The sequence below is a fragment of the Mercurialis annua genome, linkage group LG6 (assembly GCF_937616625.2).
Source record: "Mercurialis annua linkage group LG6, ddMerAnnu1.2, whole genome shotgun sequence".
In the NCBI taxonomy this organism is placed as follows: Eukaryota; Viridiplantae; Streptophyta; class Magnoliopsida; order Malpighiales; family Euphorbiaceae; genus Mercurialis; species Mercurialis annua.
Window position 1 is genome coordinate 36,963,058 of NC_065575.1, and position 23,823 is coordinate 36,986,880.

The 23,823-nt window shown below is 29.7% G+C and overlaps 3 protein-coding genes and 1 long non-coding RNA gene across 5 annotated transcripts; 1 reads left to right on the forward strand and 3 right to left on the reverse strand.

Moving 5' to 3' along the window:
• Positions 1-1,048: 1,048 nt before the first annotated feature.
• Positions 1,049-2,126, reverse strand: LOC126653953 (protein NTM1-like 9). Its single transcript, XM_050347957.2, has 3 exons — positions 1,926-2,126; positions 1,418-1,839; positions 1,049-1,336 (listed from the first exon to the last, which is right to left on the reverse strand). The coding sequence occupies exons 1-3, from the start codon at positions 2,071-2,073 to the stop codon at positions 1,238-1,240; spliced, it is 669 nt and encodes a 222-aa protein (XP_050203914.1). The 5' UTR covers positions 2,074-2,126; the 3' UTR covers positions 1,049-1,237.
• A 1,057-nt stretch (positions 2,127-3,183) lies between these two features.
• LOC126686146 (uncharacterized) lies at positions 3,184-6,868 on the reverse strand. Of its 2 annotated transcripts, XM_050380180.2 has the most exons (3): positions 6,347-6,868; positions 4,573-5,647; positions 3,184-4,404 (listed from the first exon to the last, which is right to left on the reverse strand). In XM_050380180.2, exons 2-3 carry the CDS (start codon positions 5,642-5,644, stop codon positions 3,350-3,352), a joined length of 2,127 nt encoding a protein of 708 aa, XP_050236137.1. In that variant the 5' UTR covers positions 5,645-5,647; positions 6,347-6,868; the 3' UTR covers positions 3,184-3,349. The 2 variants fall into 2 exon arrangements, with proteins under 2 accessions (XP_050236137.1, XP_050236136.1); XM_050380179.2 differs by having other exon boundaries at positions 3,184-5,647.
• A 5,059-nt stretch (positions 6,869-11,927) lies between these two features.
• On the reverse strand, positions 11,928-12,981 carry LOC126685781 (protein NTM1-like 9). The gene is made up of 3 exons (XM_050379738.2): positions 12,743-12,981; positions 12,232-12,650; positions 11,928-12,139 (listed from the first exon to the last, which is right to left on the reverse strand). Exons 1-3 carry the CDS (start codon positions 12,888-12,890, stop codon positions 12,035-12,037), a joined length of 672 nt encoding a protein of 223 aa, XP_050235695.1. The 5' UTR covers positions 12,891-12,981; the 3' UTR covers positions 11,928-12,034.
• A 4,258-nt stretch (positions 12,982-17,239) lies between these two features.
• Positions 17,240-19,673, forward strand: LOC126685783 (uncharacterized). Its single transcript, XR_007643724.1, has 3 exons — positions 17,240-17,501; positions 18,741-18,889; positions 19,421-19,673. It is a non-coding gene; the product is annotated as an uncharacterized LOC126685783 (long non-coding RNA).
• Positions 19,674-23,823: the final 4,150 nt, after the last annotated feature.

A 23,823-nucleotide genomic window follows, 5' to 3' on the forward strand; every position in this document is an offset into this window, starting at 1 on the left:
ATATATATATATATATATATATATATAATTAATCACTTAATCACATTGGGCTTGTACAACCCATAACTGTTTTGGGCCTGTTCTTAGTGTGCGACCCTGTAGGTTCATATAACGTTGGCAGTAGGCTCGAAATCCCTATTTCAGCCCACAAGTCATAAGTGGCCTCTAGCAAGACATTATGACTACCCAAGTTATATGAATATCGATAATCCGATTTAACCATTTACAATAATATTTTAATCCCTTTGTCTCTCGATATCCAGATTGAATATAAGGCATAGTTATGTCATCCTTATAACATTCAATCATTAGTTTCTTGACTCTAAGTAGACTGAAAATAATAACTTCTTATCAATTAGCATGGCCATGCATTTACTTCAGTCTATCTTCTTCAAGGGGCCCATAGATATATTACTCAAATAAATGAGGGACAAATTCCTTCTCAGTCACTCACATTTCTCACATAGTTACTTTCATATCCAATGACAATCTATTCCATTATCCTGTTAAAGATAATGTAAGACTGTATCAAAATATGAAATAGCTATGTAGAAATCCATGATGATTTCAAGGTCAAAGGATTATACTAATAGAACTGTAATGAGAATTACTTATGACAGTGATCTATGTAGTATTCTCACAGTGGGTCATCCAGTGCCTTATTTCTCAAATAGCACCTATGATTTGACTTAATATCTCATATACATGATTAGTAAAACATAATCATCAGTCAACATCATACTAGTCTCAATGTTCTATTAAGACTAGGGATAGATGGTATATAATTCTTTTATTAAACCTAAGGGTTCTACTATCAAGTCACATACTCGATGACCTTAGAAAGAATTAACCATTCAAGTATTTTAATCATTAATATAAAATGATAAAAACTGCCAATCAATAAATAATAAAATGATAAAGTCAAAACATGGTCAAACATGATTGACCTAGTGCATATCACTAACAGTAAATGCTAATCGGTTTATAAAATTAAATTTTGTTCCTTTATAAACAATATTTTTATTGAACTGTTGTGCTCTTGTACAGATAAAAAGATATAAAACGAACTAAAAACTTGTGGAACAAATTCAGTTCCATATTTGACAGACAATACTATATATATTATTTCAGATAAGAAAACAACATTCATTTACATCTATTTATAGATACGCATACAATTAAGTTTGATTTGTTCAGTACTATTAATATTTCCTATGACATTGACTATCTTCATTGATTAATAGTTATTTCGCCATTGAAATATAGAGTCAAGCCTGTAATCTTTCTCGTCGTAGCCCTGAAAGGATTGCATATTTGCTTCCATCTGAGTGTCATCCTGCAGACAATTTCATGATAACCTTAATATTTCAATGTGTCCATATATAGTCGTACAGATTATTATTACAGTAATACTCACCTCATTTGCGTAATTTTGAGAACCAGATCCGAATAAAGGAGTATCTTCTTGTTGAAATGTTGAATTATAAGTTTGATTTTCAGTATAAGCGGCTACCATAGTACTACTTGATCCGTCTTCTTCTTCATCTGGCCTTTTTTTTATTTTGCAAATAACAAATTCCCTCTGACTATGAAAGTCGAAAGTGAAAGTGCATTCATGCATAATCCAATTTGTTTTAACCCCTTTAGGACGACCATGATGGAAAACCAGAGTCTTTTTAATTCCAATATTATCTTCGATTTTTCGGTCTTTGCCGGTAACTTTCCAATATCCAGCATTGGTTGTTCTGTCGACGCGCTTGCTATTGGAATACTTATAATTTGGAGTGCAAAAGAAATACCACACTTGATCGTTCGAGTTGCTTAACAATATCGAATGCTCTGCAGAACATGAAAATCAAATCAGTTATACAAAAGAAAAAATGCATATAGAATCAGAGATATGAAAGAATAATAAGTAGTCATACGAGGTAGTTCCCAAGGCTCAAAATTCAGGACTTGAATTTCAGGAATTTGCCAGACTTCATCATCATTGCCCAGCATCTTATGCCTTAAGTAATGATCCACCAGTTCGAAATCCGATGGGTGGAATCTGTAACCAGTTCCAGAATCCATATTTCACTTGCTTGGTTTGAATATGAGAATGAATGAGCTTGTTGTAAGAGACGAGTGTATGTTTGAGTGTGTGTTGGGTCTAAAGTACATAATCAAATGTATATATAGACATCGTAGGTCTATACTTCACTAAGAAGCTAAAAGCTTAGATGACCAGGATTTGAAATTTAAGGCTATATTCAATCTGAAGTCCTTGTATTTTTAACTTTTATAATTTCACTTAGTGCTAAATAAATATTTTATATTTAAATAATCCCTTAAATATTTATTTTGTACTCTCGTGGTTTTTTATGACGGAATTTGGAGCGTGTAACCAAACGTGAGTGCCACCGTTGAATATATAAACCTAAATCCATCCTAAATTCCTCGTAGCTATTAGTTTTTATTATATGTCTCTCAATAAATATTTTTCGTAAATAGTCTCTTAACTATTTATTTCACCTGTGGTCCTTCTGTGGACGAAATTTGGTGGATTATACGATACAAACACTATCCGAAATCCATTTTTACACTCGTGGTCTAACATATTAGTCGTGTCGTGTGATTTTATTAATTCTTGATACATATAGTCTAACCTATCTTAACATGTTAGTCGTGTCATGCTATGTTATCAAATTTATATTTCTACCTTGTTAGAGTTGAAATTTTTGACAGAATTAGCTAAATGGATCGCATTCGTTTTAAATCTAATCGTATCAATAGAGTGAATCGACACGATCCACCAATCCATTTTGACACCTCTATCTCTAACCTAAATATCCAAATCCATTTTTATCACTCATATCCTACAAAAAATAAACATTCAAACTCGCTTAAGTAAAATTTCACATGTCTATTAATGTCATATATACTTATGATATATTAAATTCTTAACGGTGTTATAAACGTTTGATTACACGCTTTAAATTTCGTCTACAAAAAGACTGCTAATGTACGCAATAAATTATTATGGACTACTAAAATGCAAAATATATATGAAGGATCATATGAAATAAAAGTTAATTATACAAGAATTTTAGGATGAGTTTAGCCAGTGACGAAGCCAGCCCCAAAATTGAAGTAGGGCACAAATTCAATTTGAAAAAAATTAAAATATTGTACCATAAAAAATATAATCAAAATGTATAATTATTAAATTTTTTAAGGTAAAAAAAAATGAAAACTAAAAAAACGCATTACAAAATTAAAGAATTATTGCTTTCTAATTAGAGGCAATTGTATCCTACGAGTCTTCATCTTTTGAAATCTTTGTAAGATGTCCTCATCATCAATACTCTTAAAGATTTTTTTTTTCTGTAAAACATACTAGACAATCATTCATGAATTGATTTGCCATCTTACTCCGTAAATCTGTCTTGACGATATTCATAGCTGAAAATACTCTCTCAACTGTTGCAGTCGCAACTGGTAATGTCAATGCCAACCGAATAAGTAGATAAACCAAAGGAAATAAACGGTCTTTTCCCTTCTTAACCATCATTTTAGCAAGACCACCAATATCACGAAGATCACAAAAATCGCTTGTATTTCTAACATCAAAAATATAAGTCTGAATTTGATTTTCAAGAATGATAATATCAGTACTTGAAAAATCTGATGAATATAGTTCAGCAAGTCGAAGTAACTTAACATGGTCAAAAGCTTCAAACGAGTTTTTTGGATCTAGACATGATATGCATAAAAGCAATTCTGAATTTGACTCTGGAAAACGATTATTCATTTCGATGGAAATTAAATCTATTACCGCATAGAAGACGTCAAAGCAAAAATGATGAAGGTATGTAATTATGAGCTCTCCTGCTTTCAACCGACTACGTGTAGGAACAAAATCTTCCATATTGGGCATAATTATGCCATGCTTCGCACAAAAAACATCAACTTCATTTAAGAACTTATCCCATTCATTCATCCTCAAAGTATTCAATCGGTGCTTAACTGCTTTAACTAGACTCATGGCATTGGCAATGTCTTGATCTTTTCGTTGCAAGGCTTGTGATAACTCATTCGTGATTCCCATAATTGTTTTTATCAGATGCATTGTGAACACATACTCATACTCTTCCATCTTTAATATCATACTCCCAGCCATGGATCTTTGTGCTCCATCACTACCTTCCAATTTTATAGTTTCAAGAACATCTAAAACTGCAGGATACATATCTAAGAGTCGAATGATTGTACCATGGTATGAACCCCAACGTGTGTCACACGGGCGTTTGAGACTAGTTTGTTGATTTTGGCCTGTTCCAGTACATATCTCTCCTGTTTCCAACCTCTCGAGTGTCTTTTGATGATGGGAATGCTTGAGAGCATCAGATCTTTTGCAAGAAGCTGCAGCAATATTAACAATAATAGATGTATAATTAAAAAAATTACCAACTGCTAGGTTGTTCTTTGAAACAGCAACAACAACTAATTGGAGTTGGTGAGCAAAGCAATGCACAAAAAAAGCTGATTGATTTTCCTCCAATATTATTGACTTTAATCCATTGAACTCACCACTCATGTTAGCTGCCCCATCATATCCCTGTCCTCTCAATTTTGATATGGATAAATTATGCTCGGAAAATAGTTTATCGACAGCGCTTTTCAAGGATTTAGCACTAGTATCACTCACATGTTTAATACCTATAAACCGCTCGATAACTTGTCCGTCTTTATCAACATATCGTAGAACCACAATCATTTGCTCTTGTATTGAGCTATCTCGAGACTCATCAACTAAAAGAGCATAGAATGAATCACCAATATCTTTAATAATTGCATCTGTTGTCAATGATGCGCAAGCATTTAGCATATCTTTTTGTATGTCGGGAGATGTCATCTGGTTGTTTCCTGGAGCGTGAGATCCCACATGTTTTGCAAATTCTTCATTTAAAGACGTAGCAAAATCAATAGTTTCCAGGAAATTACCTTTATTATCTGAATCAAAAGTCTCATCATTGCCACGAAAAGCCAAACCTAGACGTGAAAGATAGCGGACACATCTTAATGTCACGGTCAATCTAATGCGGTATGATTCTTGCATTTCAAGTTTTTGATTTGAAAGTAGATATGCCACACTTTGACGTTGATTTTGTAAATCTTCGCACTTTCTTCTAGCCATATTATGAAAACTATTAGATGCACCAATATGAGTTTTAAAGGCTTCCTTAGCGTTTTTCCAATTGATAAACCCATTCGATACAAAAGCTTCTCCACCCGATTGCAATCCATAACCTTGTTTAAAAAGATAACAACATAAACAATATGCACTATCTTTAGATACACTATATTCCAGCCAATTAAACTCATTGAACCAATACTCTTTAAAACTTCTTTTCTTTTCTCCAAATTGTTTTTTAGGAAAATCATGTCTTTTGGGTTGACAAGGACCTTTTAACAAATACTCCATACGAACTTGATCTCTGATACTAGGATCATATGAATTAATAGGTTTACGTTTTCCAGGATCGTGAATAATATCATCAACATTAAACTCTACTCGTGCTCTTCTTGAATTATCAGTATCCGGAATATTAGAAGATTCTCCGACTGAGGGTCGTGGTCTTTTTATCAAGAATTTATCCATTATCTACAAAATTATAAAATTTCACAAGAATTAGAAAAATAGAAATTATTGCAGCACAACATACACTAGTAAATTCATATTATAATTTTTTATATGATAGTCAAAAATAAATTTAATTGATACTATTAAACATAAATTGAGTTGTTATAGAAGTATATTTGTAAATTTAGATTAAAACTACAAAACATAAATTAAGTTGATCTAAAAGTATTATTGGTATAATTCTAGATTGAAATTATAAAACTAACAGTAAAATTTAAAATTTTGTGAAAGAGTTCCAAAAGTTATAGAAATTGAGGGACTAACAATGATAGTTTACAACATTAACTTTTCCACTATCAAAATTAATTGTTTATTTCATAATGCACAAGTCAGGTTTTGTTGGAAGCAAAAGATATTCATAATTAATAAATAAAAATACCATTTAACAAACATAAATAACATGTAACAGTTCTTAATATGAACGAAAATTAGATTGGTGATGAGAGTTGTTACCAATCACCAAAAACTAACTAATTATTCTAGACTTTGCTAATTGATTTTAGAATCTAATCTTTTTATTTATTTGAAAGTTCAGTTTATTTTTTTTACAATATTGACGATCTTTAAATAATAGTTTGCTACACACATTAATTAATCATTATGTAAATTAACTTAAATTAAATTTGAATTAACACTACAAATTTATATTAAAAATCTTACCTTCAAACAAACGTCCGGCGAGCGGTGAATTCCGACGAGCGATTCAGAATTTTTCAAACTAATAGAGGAAGATTTAGAAAAAATAACTAATGAGAAACTTAATTAAATTGTTGAGTTATTAATGCACTTAATGTGTATTTATAGAAATTGAATTCACCTTATTTAAAAAGGATTAGGAAATTTAAAGTATGTTTTTGAATAGGAAAGTGTTGGAAATTTTAGAATTGGAATTTAAGTTGAATATGAATTGTTTAATTAAGGAAATTTTTTAATAATTAAATTTAACTATACTCCTAATTTTAATAGTACTAAACGTAAATATTACCAATTAATCTCACTTGCAACGTGGCTAATTTTGTGGCCAAATTTGTTTTGTTTGGGACCCACCAAACAGCCTTCTCACCTTATTATGGTTCATGTTAAAAGGTGGAGGTCAATATCATGGCAAAAAAGTGACGGAATGTTAACAAATGCACATTAGTATTACCTGTAAATTTTTTTTTTTTTTTTAAGTGAGGTAGGGCCCAGGCCCTGTCTGGCCCTACCTCACCTCCGTTCCTGAGTTTAGCCTTAAATATTTAAGAGCGTTGCTAGCATTCGGTTACATGTTCCACATTTCGTCAATAGAAGGACCATGGGTGTAGAAAATATATAGTTGAGGGACTAAATAAATGTAAAGTATTTGTTAAAGGATCAAATGAAACAAAATTTAATAATAGGGGGACTTTAGGATATTTTAGCCGAATTTGTAGTTAGACGAATAGTGAAACCGCGTTGACCAATCATCAGTCCAATATAGTAAAAAGAACAAATGAAAACTGAAAATTAAGAATACAACTTCATGTCCAAGGTTATATATTGGCTGCCTTTTACCAACTTCTATTACAATCTTTCCAACTTCTATAACAATCTTTCTTGGAACATTCTTGAATTGTCATAATCTCACGGTAATATGTACACTCATATAATTGTATTACTATTGTGTCGGACTAAATTCAGCTAAAACATAATTAAGGAAGTCTATTTCTTTTAAGGGTACGTTTGAATGAAAATTGGATTTGAATTTGAGATAAATTTGTCCTTTGGAGTAAGAAAATTTGGTGGATTTAAATTTGAAGCAAACCCAAATCAATTTTAACAAATTCAAAATGGAGGATTTGAAATGACCTTTACAGTATTTCAAATTCTAACTTATAACGTTTATTGCTTTTAAAATTGGCGCATTCAACAATTTCGATCAAAAATCAACATAAGATCCGTTTCAGAGGAAGTGAAAATTGAAATTTTCATTAATATCAATTTCGACCAGTCTGAAGAAAATTTGAACCTATTAACCGATAAAACTATTTTCTACTGAAAAATTTCAAAAATTAACTAAAAATTCGAAATAATAAACTGTTTTAATAAATCGACCAAATTAATGTTTTACACGAACCTCGAAATTCTATTTTTTTAAACCTTATCCGGTTTGATTGGGTTTGAAAAAATAATTTTTAAAATTTCAGCTCAAATTAGTTTTAAAAAGGGCTAATTACAAATTAAATCACGAATTTTAGTGTAATTTGCAATTACAACACGAACTTTGAAACTTGGCAATGTCAGTAACCAATTTTTATTTTTTTAGCAAATTGGTACACCGATCAATCATACAACAACATGTGGCTGGATATTACAATGTCCACGTTAATAAATTTTTTAGCTCGGCGCACCAATTTGCCAAAAAATGAAAGTTGGTTACTGACATTGCCAAGTTTCAAAGTTCGTATTGTAATTGCAAATTAGGTTAAAGTTTGTGATTTAATTTGCAATTAACCCTTTTAAAAAATAAAATACTTAGTTGGGTTTATTTTTGAATCGATTTTGTTTCATATAATAAAAAATTTAGTTTTTTGGTTCAATCCTTTTTGGGTAAAATATTAATTAAGTTCTATTGGAAACCAAACCAAAATAACCGAGCTAAAAATTTACTGAACCATCCAGTTTGATTTGCTTTAGAAAAGGTTAATTCCCTAAATTTTGATACAATTTATGATATAATATATTATAAATTCCACATCAACGAGGAAACAAAATCTCGTTGGATGTCTTATAAAAGGGTAACAATATCACTTCTTATACGCTACGCCATTAGTGTTATTTTTACTAGTTTAATTATCTTATTACCCTTAGTGACTTAAGAAGCAGAGTGGACTTTGGGCCTAAAAATTGTTGTTATTGCAGATCTGCCACCTGTCTCTTGGACCAACAATATCTGGATCTGAATGTTCACCAGATAACCCACTTCCTCTCGAGATCCATCATTTGGCTTCATCTGTGGAAAAAACTAGTTTCCAAAAATAAATCTTATTGATTAAATCTTAGGATGGCTAAAATAGTCAAAAACCCACCACCGACGAGAGCTAAAGAAAACCTCTCATTGTTGGCAGGGGCGAAAACAACGCCCCCGCCTCCCTCAATGTTGAAGGATCCGCTCCAACCACCATCGATTCTGTATACACCTATTAGACAAACCATGGTTACCAGGGCGGCAGTACCGTCCAAAGGATATGGAACACCCGGAACGAGCGTCGAAGAAAGCTCGAAGTCAACGTTCCAAGAGGCAATCAACCAAACAATGGAAGTTGCTCTAAGGAATTTCCAAAAAAGTGTCGCTATAGTGATCAGGGAAACTGCAGACGCCTTAACACCCATGTCTGAAGCAAAAAGAAACCAAGTTGCATCCGTGGAGATAACAGATGCGGCCGAACGGAAGTAATAACCGGGAAAAGAGAGGAAAGGGCGTTCATCGAGGTGATAGAGCAAGCGCGATAAGTAGGTGAAGAAGGACTGGACGAAAACATTAATGGAGGAGTCCAGACCGTAACCCTAAGAGAAAAGAAACCTACTGAGTGAGATGACCAAAAGATGTGCTCTCTAGGAAGTGCAGAGATTGATCGTTATAAAAGCGGTCGCTGAAAATAAGACGGCTGATAGGAGTAAAATACTCCTGCTTACATGAAATAAATGCATGAAAATAGTTATAAACATCCTAAAACATATTTCTACAATAAAGATCATGGAAATTATGACAATTTATACAGTTTATGACAATCTCATGGCAAGAATAGTAAAAATTGCTAATGGGCATCGTAATGAACATAATCAATGACAAAATACATATATGATCACATAAATACTAATAAGGATGATAACGGGTCCTAAAAAGTACCTTTCTGGGTTCTAAGGTCGTTTTTCTTGTGATTTAAATGTAAAATCCAGCTCTAGATCGAAATGAGACAGCATGCTTAATTGATTGTAGCGTTCTAAGTTTGATTCATTGATCAAATGTGATTTATGTGTGTGTGTGGGCGATTAGTTCGGCAAATTATCTATACTATATATAAAAGCACGGATGGGGGGGGGGGGGGGGACAGGCAAATTTACTGAATAATCCTTTTCAGTTTGTTATTAAATAAAGGTTTTATAGTCATTAACTAATTAATTATTTAATTAATCACTATTATAATTAAAATTCTAATTAGAATAGGAAGCTAAATTATCTCCAATTTTATTTTTAGTATGTAAAAAATAACTAAATAAACTCCAAATTAGTAGGAATACCTATTTTTTAGTTTAATTGAAATACAAAATTAAAACATTGTATAATTAATCACTATTATAATTAAAGTCCTAATTAAAATAGGAAGCTAATTATTACCGGAGTTTTGGAATCAAAATATTGCATTTGATTATACCATGAATTGTTAAAGTTAAAATACAACTAAACTATCTATTAATTGGTGAATTGGTGTCCTATGCTAAATAAACTATCTATTAATTTTTAATTCGTGAATTAGTGTCCTACTATAACATTAGACTTTTCCAACATTAATACATTTAAATAGCAGTTATTTTTTTTCCAACATTAATACATTTAAATAGCAGTTATTTTTTTAATGAAGATGTCTAAGTAGCAGTTTAAAAAAAAATCACTTCTCCTTATCGCCAATAGTTACGTAACATGTAATTATAATAATTATTTAGATCCAGATACTTATTTTTATCCATAAAATATAAAGCAATTATAATTTTATTAGGACCGGTTGCTGACCATTAAATAAAGATAATCTACAAAGAAAATTCATTCTACAAAATAAAGAACATAAAAACTCATAATTACCCACTAATAATCACGTGCATAACTAATAATTATCCACTACTAATATAATTAATCAAACTCTTGAAGATATATCCTAATTCAATTAAAATTTTAATTAATACAATAATAACTATACATAAAACATAATGGTGTAATTATAAATAAATGTAATTAATATATTAAATTAGAAATAAATATTATTGATGTCAATTAATTTTAAAATTTAGTAATATTACATTTATTTCTATAAAACGACTACTAACTTGACATTTACTATAAATAAAATAAATTGATATAATTATAATAAATTTATTTAGTATATAAATTGACGAGTCATACTACGAGCCACGTGCATAGCACGTAAAGCGAAACTAGTAGTAGAAAAAGGATCTATGTGTTTTATTTTCTATGTTTAATTATGTTCCTCCCCCCATTTTAGGGTTTTAAAGAAGTTGTTTCAATAGGGTGTAGGGTTAGGTTAGGGGTTTTTAGAGTTTAAATTAGATTAGGATTGTGTATGCGAGTTTTTAGATTAAATTAGATATTAAAAGAGCTTTGCAGTTTACTAAAGTTTGATTTTGATCAATTTAACCCATCAAATTTACAAATTCATAAAATTTTAAGGCATTTTATTAGTCCAATTTCTTAGACTTTTATCATAGTCTCTTTGCATTTTTATAGGCTATTTGCGGCACATTACGTTTCAATTCTATAAATTTGTCGCTGCGCACTGATGTAGTCCGCTTGAATTCTAATATGCGGTCGCTAACTCATCATCTAGACGGGAGTCTCTGAAAATTATCATCAGACGCTTCAGTCCCTTATTAGTTTCTACCTATCCGGAAAAGAGGTGTACGTACAACGAATTTGTTTCAATTGTTGTCGATAGTTGTAGATAATAGCCGGTAGCTAATAGTTGATCCATAGATTACTTATTTTGTCAGATTTGATTAGCTCTTGATGTTCGTATGTTAAATGATCATAAAAAAAAGTATAATTACTTTAATTATTATTATATTTTACATTATAAATAAATTGATATTACCTTGTAAAAATAATTAAATTTTTTTTATTTAAAAAACAATTTACCATTCTAAATTTTTGTAAAACATATTTTATATATAAATTAGGATAGAAAACTTAATTAATTGAAAAAATTAATTGAACTATAACTATTATAATGTTATTAATTAAATTTTTATATAATTTGTAAATGATTGAATCATAAGTTAATCGGAAATAATGTTATACGTATTTTAGTATGAATTGTTCTTTTTTTTTAATTTGGTACAAAGATAAAAGAAAATTCGAACTAAAAACTTGTGGAATAAATCCAAGTCCATAATTGACAGACAGTATCATATTATTTCAGATAAGAATAAAACATTCGTCAATAACAATTTAATAGATATGCATACACGTTTGATTTTCTCACTTAATAAGTTATAAATCTAGGTATCATATTATTTCAGATAAGAATACAATATTCAGCTCTCAAGATGAGCAACAAACAACAATATTAATATATCTTATGACATTGTCTTCATTGATTAACAATAATAGTTATTTGGCCACTGAAATGCAGAGTCAAGATTGTAATCTCTCTCGTCGTAGCCCTGAAATGATTGCATGCATGCTTCTACCTGAGTATCGTCCTGTAAAAATGATATACATTTCCTTATAAGTTATAACCTTAAATTCTCAATATACATATACATATACATAAGTTAATTACACTAGCACTCACCTCAGTTGCGTAATTTCCGGAAGCAGATTCGACGGAAGGAGTAAATTCTTGCTGATAGGTTGAATTATAGGTTTGATTTTCGGTATAAGCAGGTACCATAGTACTACTTGATCCGTCTTCTTCTTCATCCGGCCTTTTCTTTATTTTGCAAATAACAAACTCCCTATGAGTCTGGAAGTCGAAAGTGGGAGTGTATTCATGCATAATCCAATTTGTTTTAACTCCTTTAGGACGACCATGATGAAAAACCAAAGTCCTTTTAAATCCAATATCCTCGATTTTACGTTCTTTGCCGGTAACTTTCCAGTATCCAGCATTGGTTGTTCTGTCAACGCGCTTGCTATTGGAGTACTTGTAATTCGGGGTGCAAAAGAAATACCACACTTGATCGTTCGAGCTGCTTAACGTTATCGAATGCTCTGCATAAAAACCATGCAATTAGAATAGATTACACAAAAGAAAAAACACGGATGCAACCATTATAACATAAACGAATAATAATTAGTCTTACGGGGTAATTCCCACGGTTCGAAATTGAGGACTTGAACCTCAGGAATTTGCCAGACTTCATCGTCATTGCCGAGCATTTTCTGCCTTAAGTAATGATCCACCAATTCGAAATCCGATGGGTGGAATCTGTAGCCGGTTCCATTATCCATTTTTCGCTTGCTTCTTCTGAAAATGAGAATCAAAGTTGACGATGGATGAGCTTGTTGTAAGAGACAAGTGTAAGTTTTAGAGTGTGTTGAGTCTAAGGTAAAACAATCAACTGTATATATAGAGATCCGTACTATAGCTCTCTACTTCACTAAGAAGCTGAAATCTTAGAGGACTAGGATTTGAATTTTAATTAATTTAGTTAGACTAACATTGAAACCGCGTATACCAATCATGAGTCGACTCAGTAATATGGAATCTATAGTTAAAGAATTAATAAAAACTAAAAACTAGAGTACAAGTGTACAACTTCATCTCCAAGGTTATGGGTAATGGACTCTAAAAGTGCCTAAAGTAGTACATGATTTGCATTTTGATGACCAAACTTTTTTTACGTTTCAATTTCATTATCAAAGTTTAATTTCTTTTCAATTTGGTTATTGAACTCTAATTTTATTGCAACAGAAAGTTTTCCGATAAAAAATACATATGTGACAGCTAAATTCTAGTATCTTTTAGCCTAAAAATTTAAAATGTACGCAGTGATGGACACAGCTAGTGGTCGAGGGGGTCACTGGACCACCACCCCCAAACTTAAAAGAAAGGGAAAAAGGGTCATTTATGCCCTTAAGATTTGCCTCCAGGATCAAACAAGCCCTTAACGTTCGGAAAGGTTTAAATATGCCCCCAACATCTTGAAAAATGAACAATCAGGTCCTCCAATTTTGACAATCAGGCCCCTAACTTTTCATTTATAAGTTAAAATGGGGGCCTGGTTGTTCACTTTTTAAAACTTTGGGGGCATATTTGAACCTTTCTAAACGTTGAGGGCTTGCTTGATCCTTGAGGCAAGCGTTAAGGGCATAATTGATCCTTTTCCCGAAAAAAAAAACGTTTACATCAGTGTTTTAAAACCCGGACCGGACCGGCCGGTTCAACCGGTTTGACCGGGAACCGGAGGCCTGTCCGGTCCGATTTCATCATAAAACCCGGATTACCGGTTCAACCTCTTTGAATCGGAAAAACCCGTATAAAAGCGGAGAACCGGTTAAACCATAAAACCGGCCGGTTTAACAAAATTTAAAGAAAACCGACGAAGAATCTAACCACTTCTTTTTTTTTCTCCCGCCTATCAGTTATTTTTTTTCATTTTCTTGGCCTTCTGCGATGAACAAACATTTTTTTATTTCCTAGAACAAATCAAACTTGACATTGTTTTATGTGGTACATCAAATTTCAGAGATGTTTGTAGTAAAGGGTAAGGATTATAGAGTGGGTGAATGTCTCTGATATTGGTTATATTGTTCTGATTTAGAAAATTAATCTTTTTTGTATTTTCTTTATTATTATTTTTGGCATTCTTTCTTAGGTCAACTTGCAATTAATGCCGTTTTTATTTTTCATTACTATAACAGACCCTTCATTATGCCTTCCATACCATAATCATTGTTTTGATTGCATATATTTTAGGTAACTCACATTTATCTGCTTAATTAATTTTATAATCTTATTATTTCCATTATTATCTATTTTTCCAAAAATTTATTCTTGTAATTTATTTATTAATTATTTTTATATTTGTATTTTAATTTCAAAGATATTTATATATACCTCAGAATATATATCATATATTGTAAAATGTATAATATTTTATATTTTAATTGAACGGTTGAACCACCGGTTGAACCGGTTAAACCGGTTGAACCTTGAACCGTTAGGCTCACCGGTTCTATCAACGGTCCGGGTTTTAAAACATTGGTTTACATGTAGCCGTAGGGGTGTTTAATGGGCAATGACTTAGGTTGGGGAGTTTATATATCATGTATATTTGTCCAGTTGTTTGCTCTGTTTGTGCCTTATACAAAATACCTTTTTCATCCAATAAAAATTACATTCAACATATTAAAAAATTTATCACATAATATATGTATGTATTCAAAATCAATAAATACATGTTTAGTTTTAAATAAATTTTGAGTATATTTAAAATATACAATTTTTTTTAAATAAAATTGTAGACGAGAAATCAGGAATCGCACCCGAGCATCTCAACTAGGTTGACACTCTCTTATCGAATACAGTATTATGATAAATTTACTTTAGATTATTAATTATTTAAAATAAGATTGTATTATTATATATTTTTTTATTTAAAAGTGTATCATATAAATTTAATTTGCTTAATTTTTTAAAAATACCAAACATTTACGTTTGAGGTTGATTATAATCAAAATTTTCAAAACCACCACATTTATTTATTCTTATTTGGAAGTTTTTATGTTAATTATAGCCAATTTCAAAAAGGGGCAATGTTATAAATTTGACTATAATTCAAACAGAAACCTCCAAAACAAGCTAAATGAAGTGATTTTGAAAGATTTGGTTATAATTAACCTTAAATATAAATACTTTAATGTTTTTAAACATTATTCAACCTTTTTAATTTGGACCCCCCTAATAAAAAAAAGTATGTATCTGTCACTGCATGTACGCATAAGTTAACCGAAACATTCCATGTTTAGTTGAAATATGCATAAATGATACGCTTAAAAAAGGGCTTATCCTGTAACCTCCTCCCCCACCTTTTAGCTCCAATTTGTTTGCACGTTCACGTTGTAAAATCGTCAATTTTATCCAAATTATGACCTTTCGGTTTTAATGGCACTCTCAATCATCAAATTGACTTCTTTTGATCACTTAAAAAATGCCCAACAATACTTTATATTTTAGCATACATACTAAATAAACCTTAATGTTATATTTAAAATAAAAAAAAACCTCTTCTTCTCAATAATTATAAAATTTAATAATAATATTTTTATTTAGTATAAATAATTATTATTTTTAAACTAATGATATTCCGATATTTAAACGACTACGTCACCGCCACCCGAGCGGTTGAAGAAATATATCATTAACACAATGAGTTTTATTTATTTTTTATTTATTTGAAGGAAGACGAGCGAGTTTTATTTATTTTTTTAAAAAAATAAAAATTGTTTTATATTCAAAAAATATTGAATTAATTATTTTTAAAATTATTTATATATTTAATTGATTTATATTTAATAAATTGAAATTTTAGAGAAGACGTTTTATTGTTTTAATTATAATATTGAGAACTATTTAAAATATTTGTTAAAATTTAAAGTGTTGGAAAAAAAGGTCAATTTGATGTTTGAAGCGTAATTGAAACCAAAAGGTGTGTATTTTAATGATTGAGGGTGCAATTGAAATCGAAAGATCATAATTTGGGTAAAATTGACGATTTTACAACATGAGGGTGAAAATGAATTAAGATTAAAAAGTGGTTGGGGTTGATTGTCAATTGTCAAGATCCGGCTGCCACATGATTATTTTGACAGGAAAATCTCTATTAAACTAAAATTAAAGATTAATAAACGAAATAAAATGCATAAAACTTAGTCATCAAAACAAAATTAAGCGATAATTTGAATAGCTTTAGAGTTAATTATGCCAAAGGGTATAGTGGCTACCTTTTACCAACTTCCATAACAATCTTTCAAACTTCCACAACAATCTTTGTCGGAACATTCTCGAATTGTCACAAACTTAATTCACTACAAGAAATTTGGCATTTTGTGACAAAAAATTTAGTGATAAAATAATTTTTGTCATAATATATAAGTTTATTATGACAAATTTTTTATTTGTAGCAATTAAGAAAAAAAAAGACAATATTGTGATAATTTATATTTTGTCAAATTTTTTTTATCATAATAGATTTTTTTTTACTTTTCTGTGACAAACTTTTTACTACAAATTTTTTTTATCACTATTTATTCGTAAAAAAATTTGTAATGACAAAATAAATTTTATCACGACATAAATTTTTTTTGTGACAAAAAAAATTGTAGCAATTTAAAAGAAAATGTATAAAATGTATAAAATTATTTTTATTTTTTATTTTATCAAATATTTTCATTACTAAAATAAAATACTTTATTTATGATAGAGTGTTTCCCATAACAATAAATAAATTATATCGATAGTCAATAGCATATAGTTAATGCTTTATTGATTTTAATTTTGGTAAAAATAAAATTGTTAATTTTTTTAAAATATGAACAAAACATCTTTGAACATTTTGAATATAATTTTTAATTTTTAATTTTTGAATTTTAAAATTAGTATTTGGTTAATAAAAAATGTTTTACGTTTAACTTTTAAATTTATGCTTTATTATGTTATACCATTTATCTTATTAAATAATCATATATTTAGTTATTAATTAAATATTTTATTTCAATCACATTATATTTTTACTTGAAAAAAAATTTATTTTCATATTAATTTTTAATGCTACTTTTTAGTTTAATGAAAAGGGATTGATAAACTTTTAAAATTTATTATACAAAACAATATTACATAACCTAAAAACATACACCTCTTTTGCTGCTATCACTCTCAACCAACCTAAAAAATCAAGCCGCCTCCATAAAGAATTCTACTGTTGTCGTGTCCGATCGAATTGTTTATTCTGCCCGCTGCACTTCTAAATTCGACATTGCTTTTTACTGCTCGTCGAGTTCTTCCGCTTCCGCTGCACTTCCATCGCTGTTGCCGCATCAATCCAAAGCTCAAGAATCAAGGTAAGAAATCTTTACCAGAAGCATAATTTGTTTTAAGAGAAAATAGCTTATATATTAAGCCAGGTCATTGTTTTTCTTGAAACGAGAAATAGAGTGAAACTTTGTATCGATCACCCCCATCTCTCATGAATATAATCTCTTATGCTCACAAACTTGGGAAACTATTAATTCGCTAATGGATTTCTTTAAATTTTAACGGCAGTCCTGAAATCTCATTATGATCTATTGGGTCTTTGTTCAATTTTGGAAAAATTTCTAAGTTATTCTCTGGTGTAAAAACAGCTGAAATTCAAAATTGGCATGCTTCAGATAAATCTTGGGTTAAATTTGGCCAAAGAAGTAGTAATAAAAATCTATGGGCGTGCTATTATGAAAGAAACCCAAAGGGTTTTGCTAGAATACTTTCATGTGACTACAAATATTTCATTTACAGATGTAGAAAATATTAGTGATCGGTTTGACTTTTCCATTGGCATTTTGTTTCTTTGATGGATAATTTTTTATTATATAATGAAATGCATTTCATTTGTATGCACAAAGTGTTGTCCCTGAATCAATTTGAGCCAGGAGAGGTATTTTCCCTTGGTCTTCAATATTTATCCTATTTCGCACTGAAATAATTTTATTCATATTGTAACAAAATATTTCTGACATTTAATGGGCTATAATGAAAAAGTTATTACCTTAATTTTCTACATTTTTCGTCTAAATATGTTAATTTGGACGTCATATATATATCTGCAGTATTTTGCACACGCACACACATATATATATATATTATATATTCATTACTTAATTGAATTCTTATCCATTTTTGCTTCTTTTTTTTTGTTTAACATTTTGGAAATTTGTATGATTACACATGAGTAGTTTTTTTAGACTGCTACTGCTACAAACATATGTATGAGCAATATTAATAGTTTTCTGCTGCTAAGATCAGCTATAAGAAAACATTATGCTATATTAAAATGTGAATAAACATAAATGCATCTTATTTAATGTTTCAGTATTTAATTAATTAAACAAAGTTATGAAAAATCAAATTCTATTAACTTTTTGATCATATAAATTCGGTTGTCCAGTTATAGATTGTGGCTAGATCTTTAGTTATTTATGGTGTCCTTGTTTAAATAAGTTTCATTCTCATTTTAACAAACTTATTTGATAATTATGACTTTTTATTTTTAAATGCGCATTTGTCTTTAGTTTCTGAAAATTGTTGGTTTTAATCATTTCCAGAATAGAAGAAGTCAAAGATTATCATATAACGACAACAAAGGAATAGAAGGAGCCCGCGATTAAAATAAGAAGGAAAAACGCAAGAGCTTATCACATCAAAATTGGTCTAGCATCTCCAAAATAGTCAAAGATCTTTGTTTTTATAATGGGTAAGTTCAAATTATTTCTTTTATTGATAAATTTGTGCCATTTATTGATAAAATTTGATTTTATTATGCATCTATCAAAGTTTTTAATCTACTATGTAAGACAATTGTTTACGTTCTAATTTTGCCTATAGTATTTGTTTATCAGTTTTCATCCTTTTTATTACAATTGGTGAATTTTGATTTTATTAAAATTTAAAACCCATTAATTATGATTTTTTTATTTAATTCATTATTTTTAACACAAGATTTTCAACTGGCATAATGAGCATTAAAACCATTCCATTAACTATTGCAACTTATTTGCTCATTATTTAAAAGTTATTTAAATATATACCGCTTGCTTATTAAAATAGTTATTTCTAGTATATTAAAAAAATTATAAAAGCATGAAAGCTTAGTTTGTTTACTTAAGTATTTTTTTGTGTCCATATATATATAAATATATATCGTTTCTTTGTTTTGTGCATTTTTTATTTTACTATGTAAAAAATAATGAATGAAATTATCTAATATTTTCTTTTGGAATCACAGGAACACCATCAGATAAAACTTGGATGAAATCGTTCCGATTTGGTCCGGAGTATATTCAAGGAGTACGGAATTTTATGAATTTTGCAAAAGATTTTGCTGATTCAAATGGCAAAATTCGATGTCCATGCAAGCATTGCAGTAATTGTTATTTGAAGCTATTACAGGAAGTGAAGAGGGATCTATTTCAACATGGAATTCTTGAGAACTACATACACTGGGTGTATCATGGTGAGACTTCTCAACCTGATACAGTTGAGAAGTCTCACCATGATACAAGTACGTATAATCAAACACAAGAACCCTAATTTTAATCTAGCAGACTGTATCGACAGGAGAAACAACTTTCATATTCAGTCCAAATTTAAATTATGACTGCATAGACAAAAAAATTACAGATGACTGCCCGACGCTCTAGTATGTCCATATCCAGTATTAACATGTTTAATTAAGATAATCACGTTAATTTAATTCTAAAATAACAAATCATCTTTATAAATTCTAGGATTGCCTTGAAAATTTTATTAGAGATTTTATAGGCATTAAAGATAGTAAATTCTAAACTCAATCTCATTTATACATTTGGTTTAGACTTTTTGCATGTAAATGAAATAAAATCTATCGGTGTGTGCTATATGATAAAAAAAACTCAAAATTAGATACTTGTTTAGGAGTAATTGCTACTTGTTCACATGTCAATACAGATCGAGTACGCGTCTCATACATGCCATCTCCATCTTTCTACTTTCAAGTTTTTACAGTTTTCCATATTTGTTTATTTTGCAGCACTTTATCTTATGAACTGTTATGTATGTTGAGATGAAATTATTCCAAATATGTCTTATAAATTAACATGGGACAGTATGTCAAGTACAAGAGTTTTGGTAATGTCCACGAATCCGGTCTTTTGATTCGATGTACGATAATCTCTCCTATAAGCATGTGAGGTTATCTAGTCAGTAGAAAAGACTTTTCCTAAATGAGTTAGTTGACGGCTCCATTTATTTTTCGAAACAAACCAGATTCGAAGTCATCCACCAATCTGGGCGAGCGACCCGAAACCCACCCCGCTCACAAATTACCCTTATTTAAAACCCAATATTAATTTCTACATATTGAAACATAAAAGTAAATAAGGATAAATGACTAAATTAAATAAGAATATGTTAAAAAATATAAAAAAATATGAAAATTCATAGCATTAAATGTGTTTTCTTATACTGTATTATACTAATAAAATGAACAACTCTATTAACACGGAGGAAGTGCTACGCTTTTGGATTATTTACTGTCGTAAATTTTTTCATTGAACGATCTAAAAACTATTTGAAAAACTATAAACTATAAAAAATTATATTAAAATACAATTTATAATTTTTAAAAATAAAAATTAATTACTGTAATTTAAAATAAATTACAATTAAAATAAAAAAAATAGTGTATTTGATATGAATAAAAAGTAAATATATTTGATTTGATTAAGATAAGTAGTAATTAACAATTATATTAAATAGTGTTTAAATAAAAATAAATCAAATTATATAATATAAGATTTTACTAAAATCAAGATAAGATTTATGCTGTTATTATGTGCAATAGTTTCATTTCATTCTTTAAATTTGATGTCCCACCCAAGTTAATTTCAATTTATTTCGTGCAGTAAATAAGTTCCCTCCAATTCCAAAATTCTTTTTATCTCTTCTAATTCAATCTTAATCGTGTTTACAATCACAAAACCTATCACCCACTTTCTCTTCACTCTATTATCCCACGACAGTACCATACAAATCGTCACTTTCAGTTTCTTTTCCATGTCTTCCTCTCATCTAAAAATTCAAAGTTAGGCATCATAAAGTTAGTTGATTTACTGTATTTCTTTTCTATAGATTCTCTAAATATGGTACCGGGTATAAGGAAAAGGGTAGTATCGTTAAATAGCTTACAAAAGGCTGCTAGAGCAAAATCTCAGTCGCTACCATTGAATGTCAATTCAACTATACTGGAAAAAGAAACTCAATCTCAGGCTACAATATTGAATCGACCTTCTACTAGAGTGACTACTCAGTCTCTTCCCATTCCAGTGATATCCGTTGTAAACCCAAGAAGTGTTGATACTCACACCATCTCTATTGATTCAGCAGCTGAAGCATCAAGTCATGCAATGAATTCGATTGCACATAATGAACCTATGTCAACAGACGCAACAAATGTTGATGATGGTTTGTTGATTTCTGATTTTTATTTTCAATATTACAAGTAAATATATGAACTCAGTATGTTATATATATAATAGTTGTAAATTAGAATGCATATTCAAAAAATAATAGCGATCTTAACAATAGTTAATCTATTAATTTTAGTTTCTTATTCTTTTGGATTTTTTTAGTTTTCCTTACTAAGAGGAATCCTCGAGGGAAAGGTAGAGGATTTGAAGTTAAAAGAAGAACCAAGGATGGTTCAAAAATCGGTGGAGTTTTGATTGCAAAAAGAAACAATTTACCAGTAGGTCCTTCAGAAAAAATGTTCAAAATGGAAATCGGCGTTCTTACTCGATTAATGGTCCCGCTAGGTGTATTTTATTAGTCTGATGTAACTGATGCAAATAAGGAAGCTATGATTACAAAAATTCAGGTAACATAAATTGTTTTTGTATATCATCTGTTATGTTATTGCTTACTTGTACTATATTTATTGACGATTCAAATGCATACTCTTATATTCGTAGAGTGAATTTGAAGTCGATTTAAGTGATTTACATGCAAAAGAAGTAGTATTTAAGATGATGGGTAGACGATTTATAAATTATAAACATCGTTGCCACTTGCACTATAAAGAGTTTTCTACCCGTGAGGAAGCTGAAAAACATCCCCCGGAAGATGTTAAAGTAGATGATTAGAAGAAACTATGTGAACACTTTGATGGGCACGAACAATTTAAGGTAATAATGCAATTTTTACTTTAATATTATCATTATTTTGCTAAAAAGAAATTAAATGCGCTCGTGAATAATTCTAATTAGTTCCAAGCAGTATGTGTTCAATTTCTTATATGATTGTGTGCTTATAAAATTCAGGGTTTGTCAGTTTTTATTTTAGACAAATTAATAGAAAGATCATATTTTAGGATATACTATATTTTGTTGCATTCTTATTTAGTCTAAATTATTTTTATTTTTCTACTAACAATAAAGAGTGAAATAATTGTTATAGATTACATAGCACTAAAACAGTCGGTGGATGTATTGTGCTATTTGATGCAACCAATCTTTCACTATATGTTAGTTTTAAGTGTATGTCAGTGTAATTAATTCCTATAAAATGACATTGATTATATTGATGATATTGGTTTATCTTTGATGCTATTGGTCTTTTACTATATTTACTTATTAATTTTAAGTGTATGTAGCTTGATGAAATTATATAAATATACGGATGATGTTGATTTATCTTTGATGTGATTAGTATTTGTTTATTTATTTGTATTTAATGAAGTTTATATGAATTCGTTCTCAAGTCTTCTTTTGTTGTTAATGTTGCAGCTAGGAAAACAAGCTATTGAGTTTTGAATTTATAGAAACCATTAGCTGTTGACATTTTCCAATCCATTTTTAATTGGAGCCATAACAACATAGAAAATTTATTTTTTTGTAAATTTTTTCAACTGTTGAGCATGCTGTCTTGATAAATATTAATTATTATTTTTGTAATAGGCTCAAAGTGCTGCAAACGTTCTTAATCGGAAAAAGTTGAATGTTCCTCATACTTCAGGATCAAAGTCTTATTGTCAACGTTTGTATGAAATGGTATGGAGAATTTGACTTATACTTTACATGTAATATATATATTGATTTTACATTTAAATTTTCTAGCATTTGAGTTTTTGAAATAATTTTTTTATGTATATTTTATAGGAAACTTCTGAACAAATAGATGAAGAGCCGCCTGAAATGAGACTATATTCTGAAGCACATCGCAAGAAAGATGGTTCATGGATTCACCCACAAGCTGAAGAAAAATACGTAAGATGTTTTTTTATTTTATATAATTATCTAAATGATATATTTTAAAGTGTTACTAAGTATATGACAATATCTAGAAACAAATGGAACTTTTTCGCTTGCAAGCATTTGAGGAAGGCGTTGAAATCGATGGAAAAAAAATTCTTGAAAAAGTTTTGGATAAACCAAAATCTGGTTATGCTCGTGGGCTCGGATATGGAACCAAACCGATATCATCTAGAGAGTTAGAGTTTGAAGCTCGTTTACTTGTTGAAAAGTCCGAGTCTGAAAAGCGAGCTAATGAACTAAATGATCAAATTCAAGGTCAACAAGCGACAATTGATAAGTTTACTCATTCGCAAAACAAACTCATGCTTCTTGTTCAAAAACTGATTGACGAACAACATTG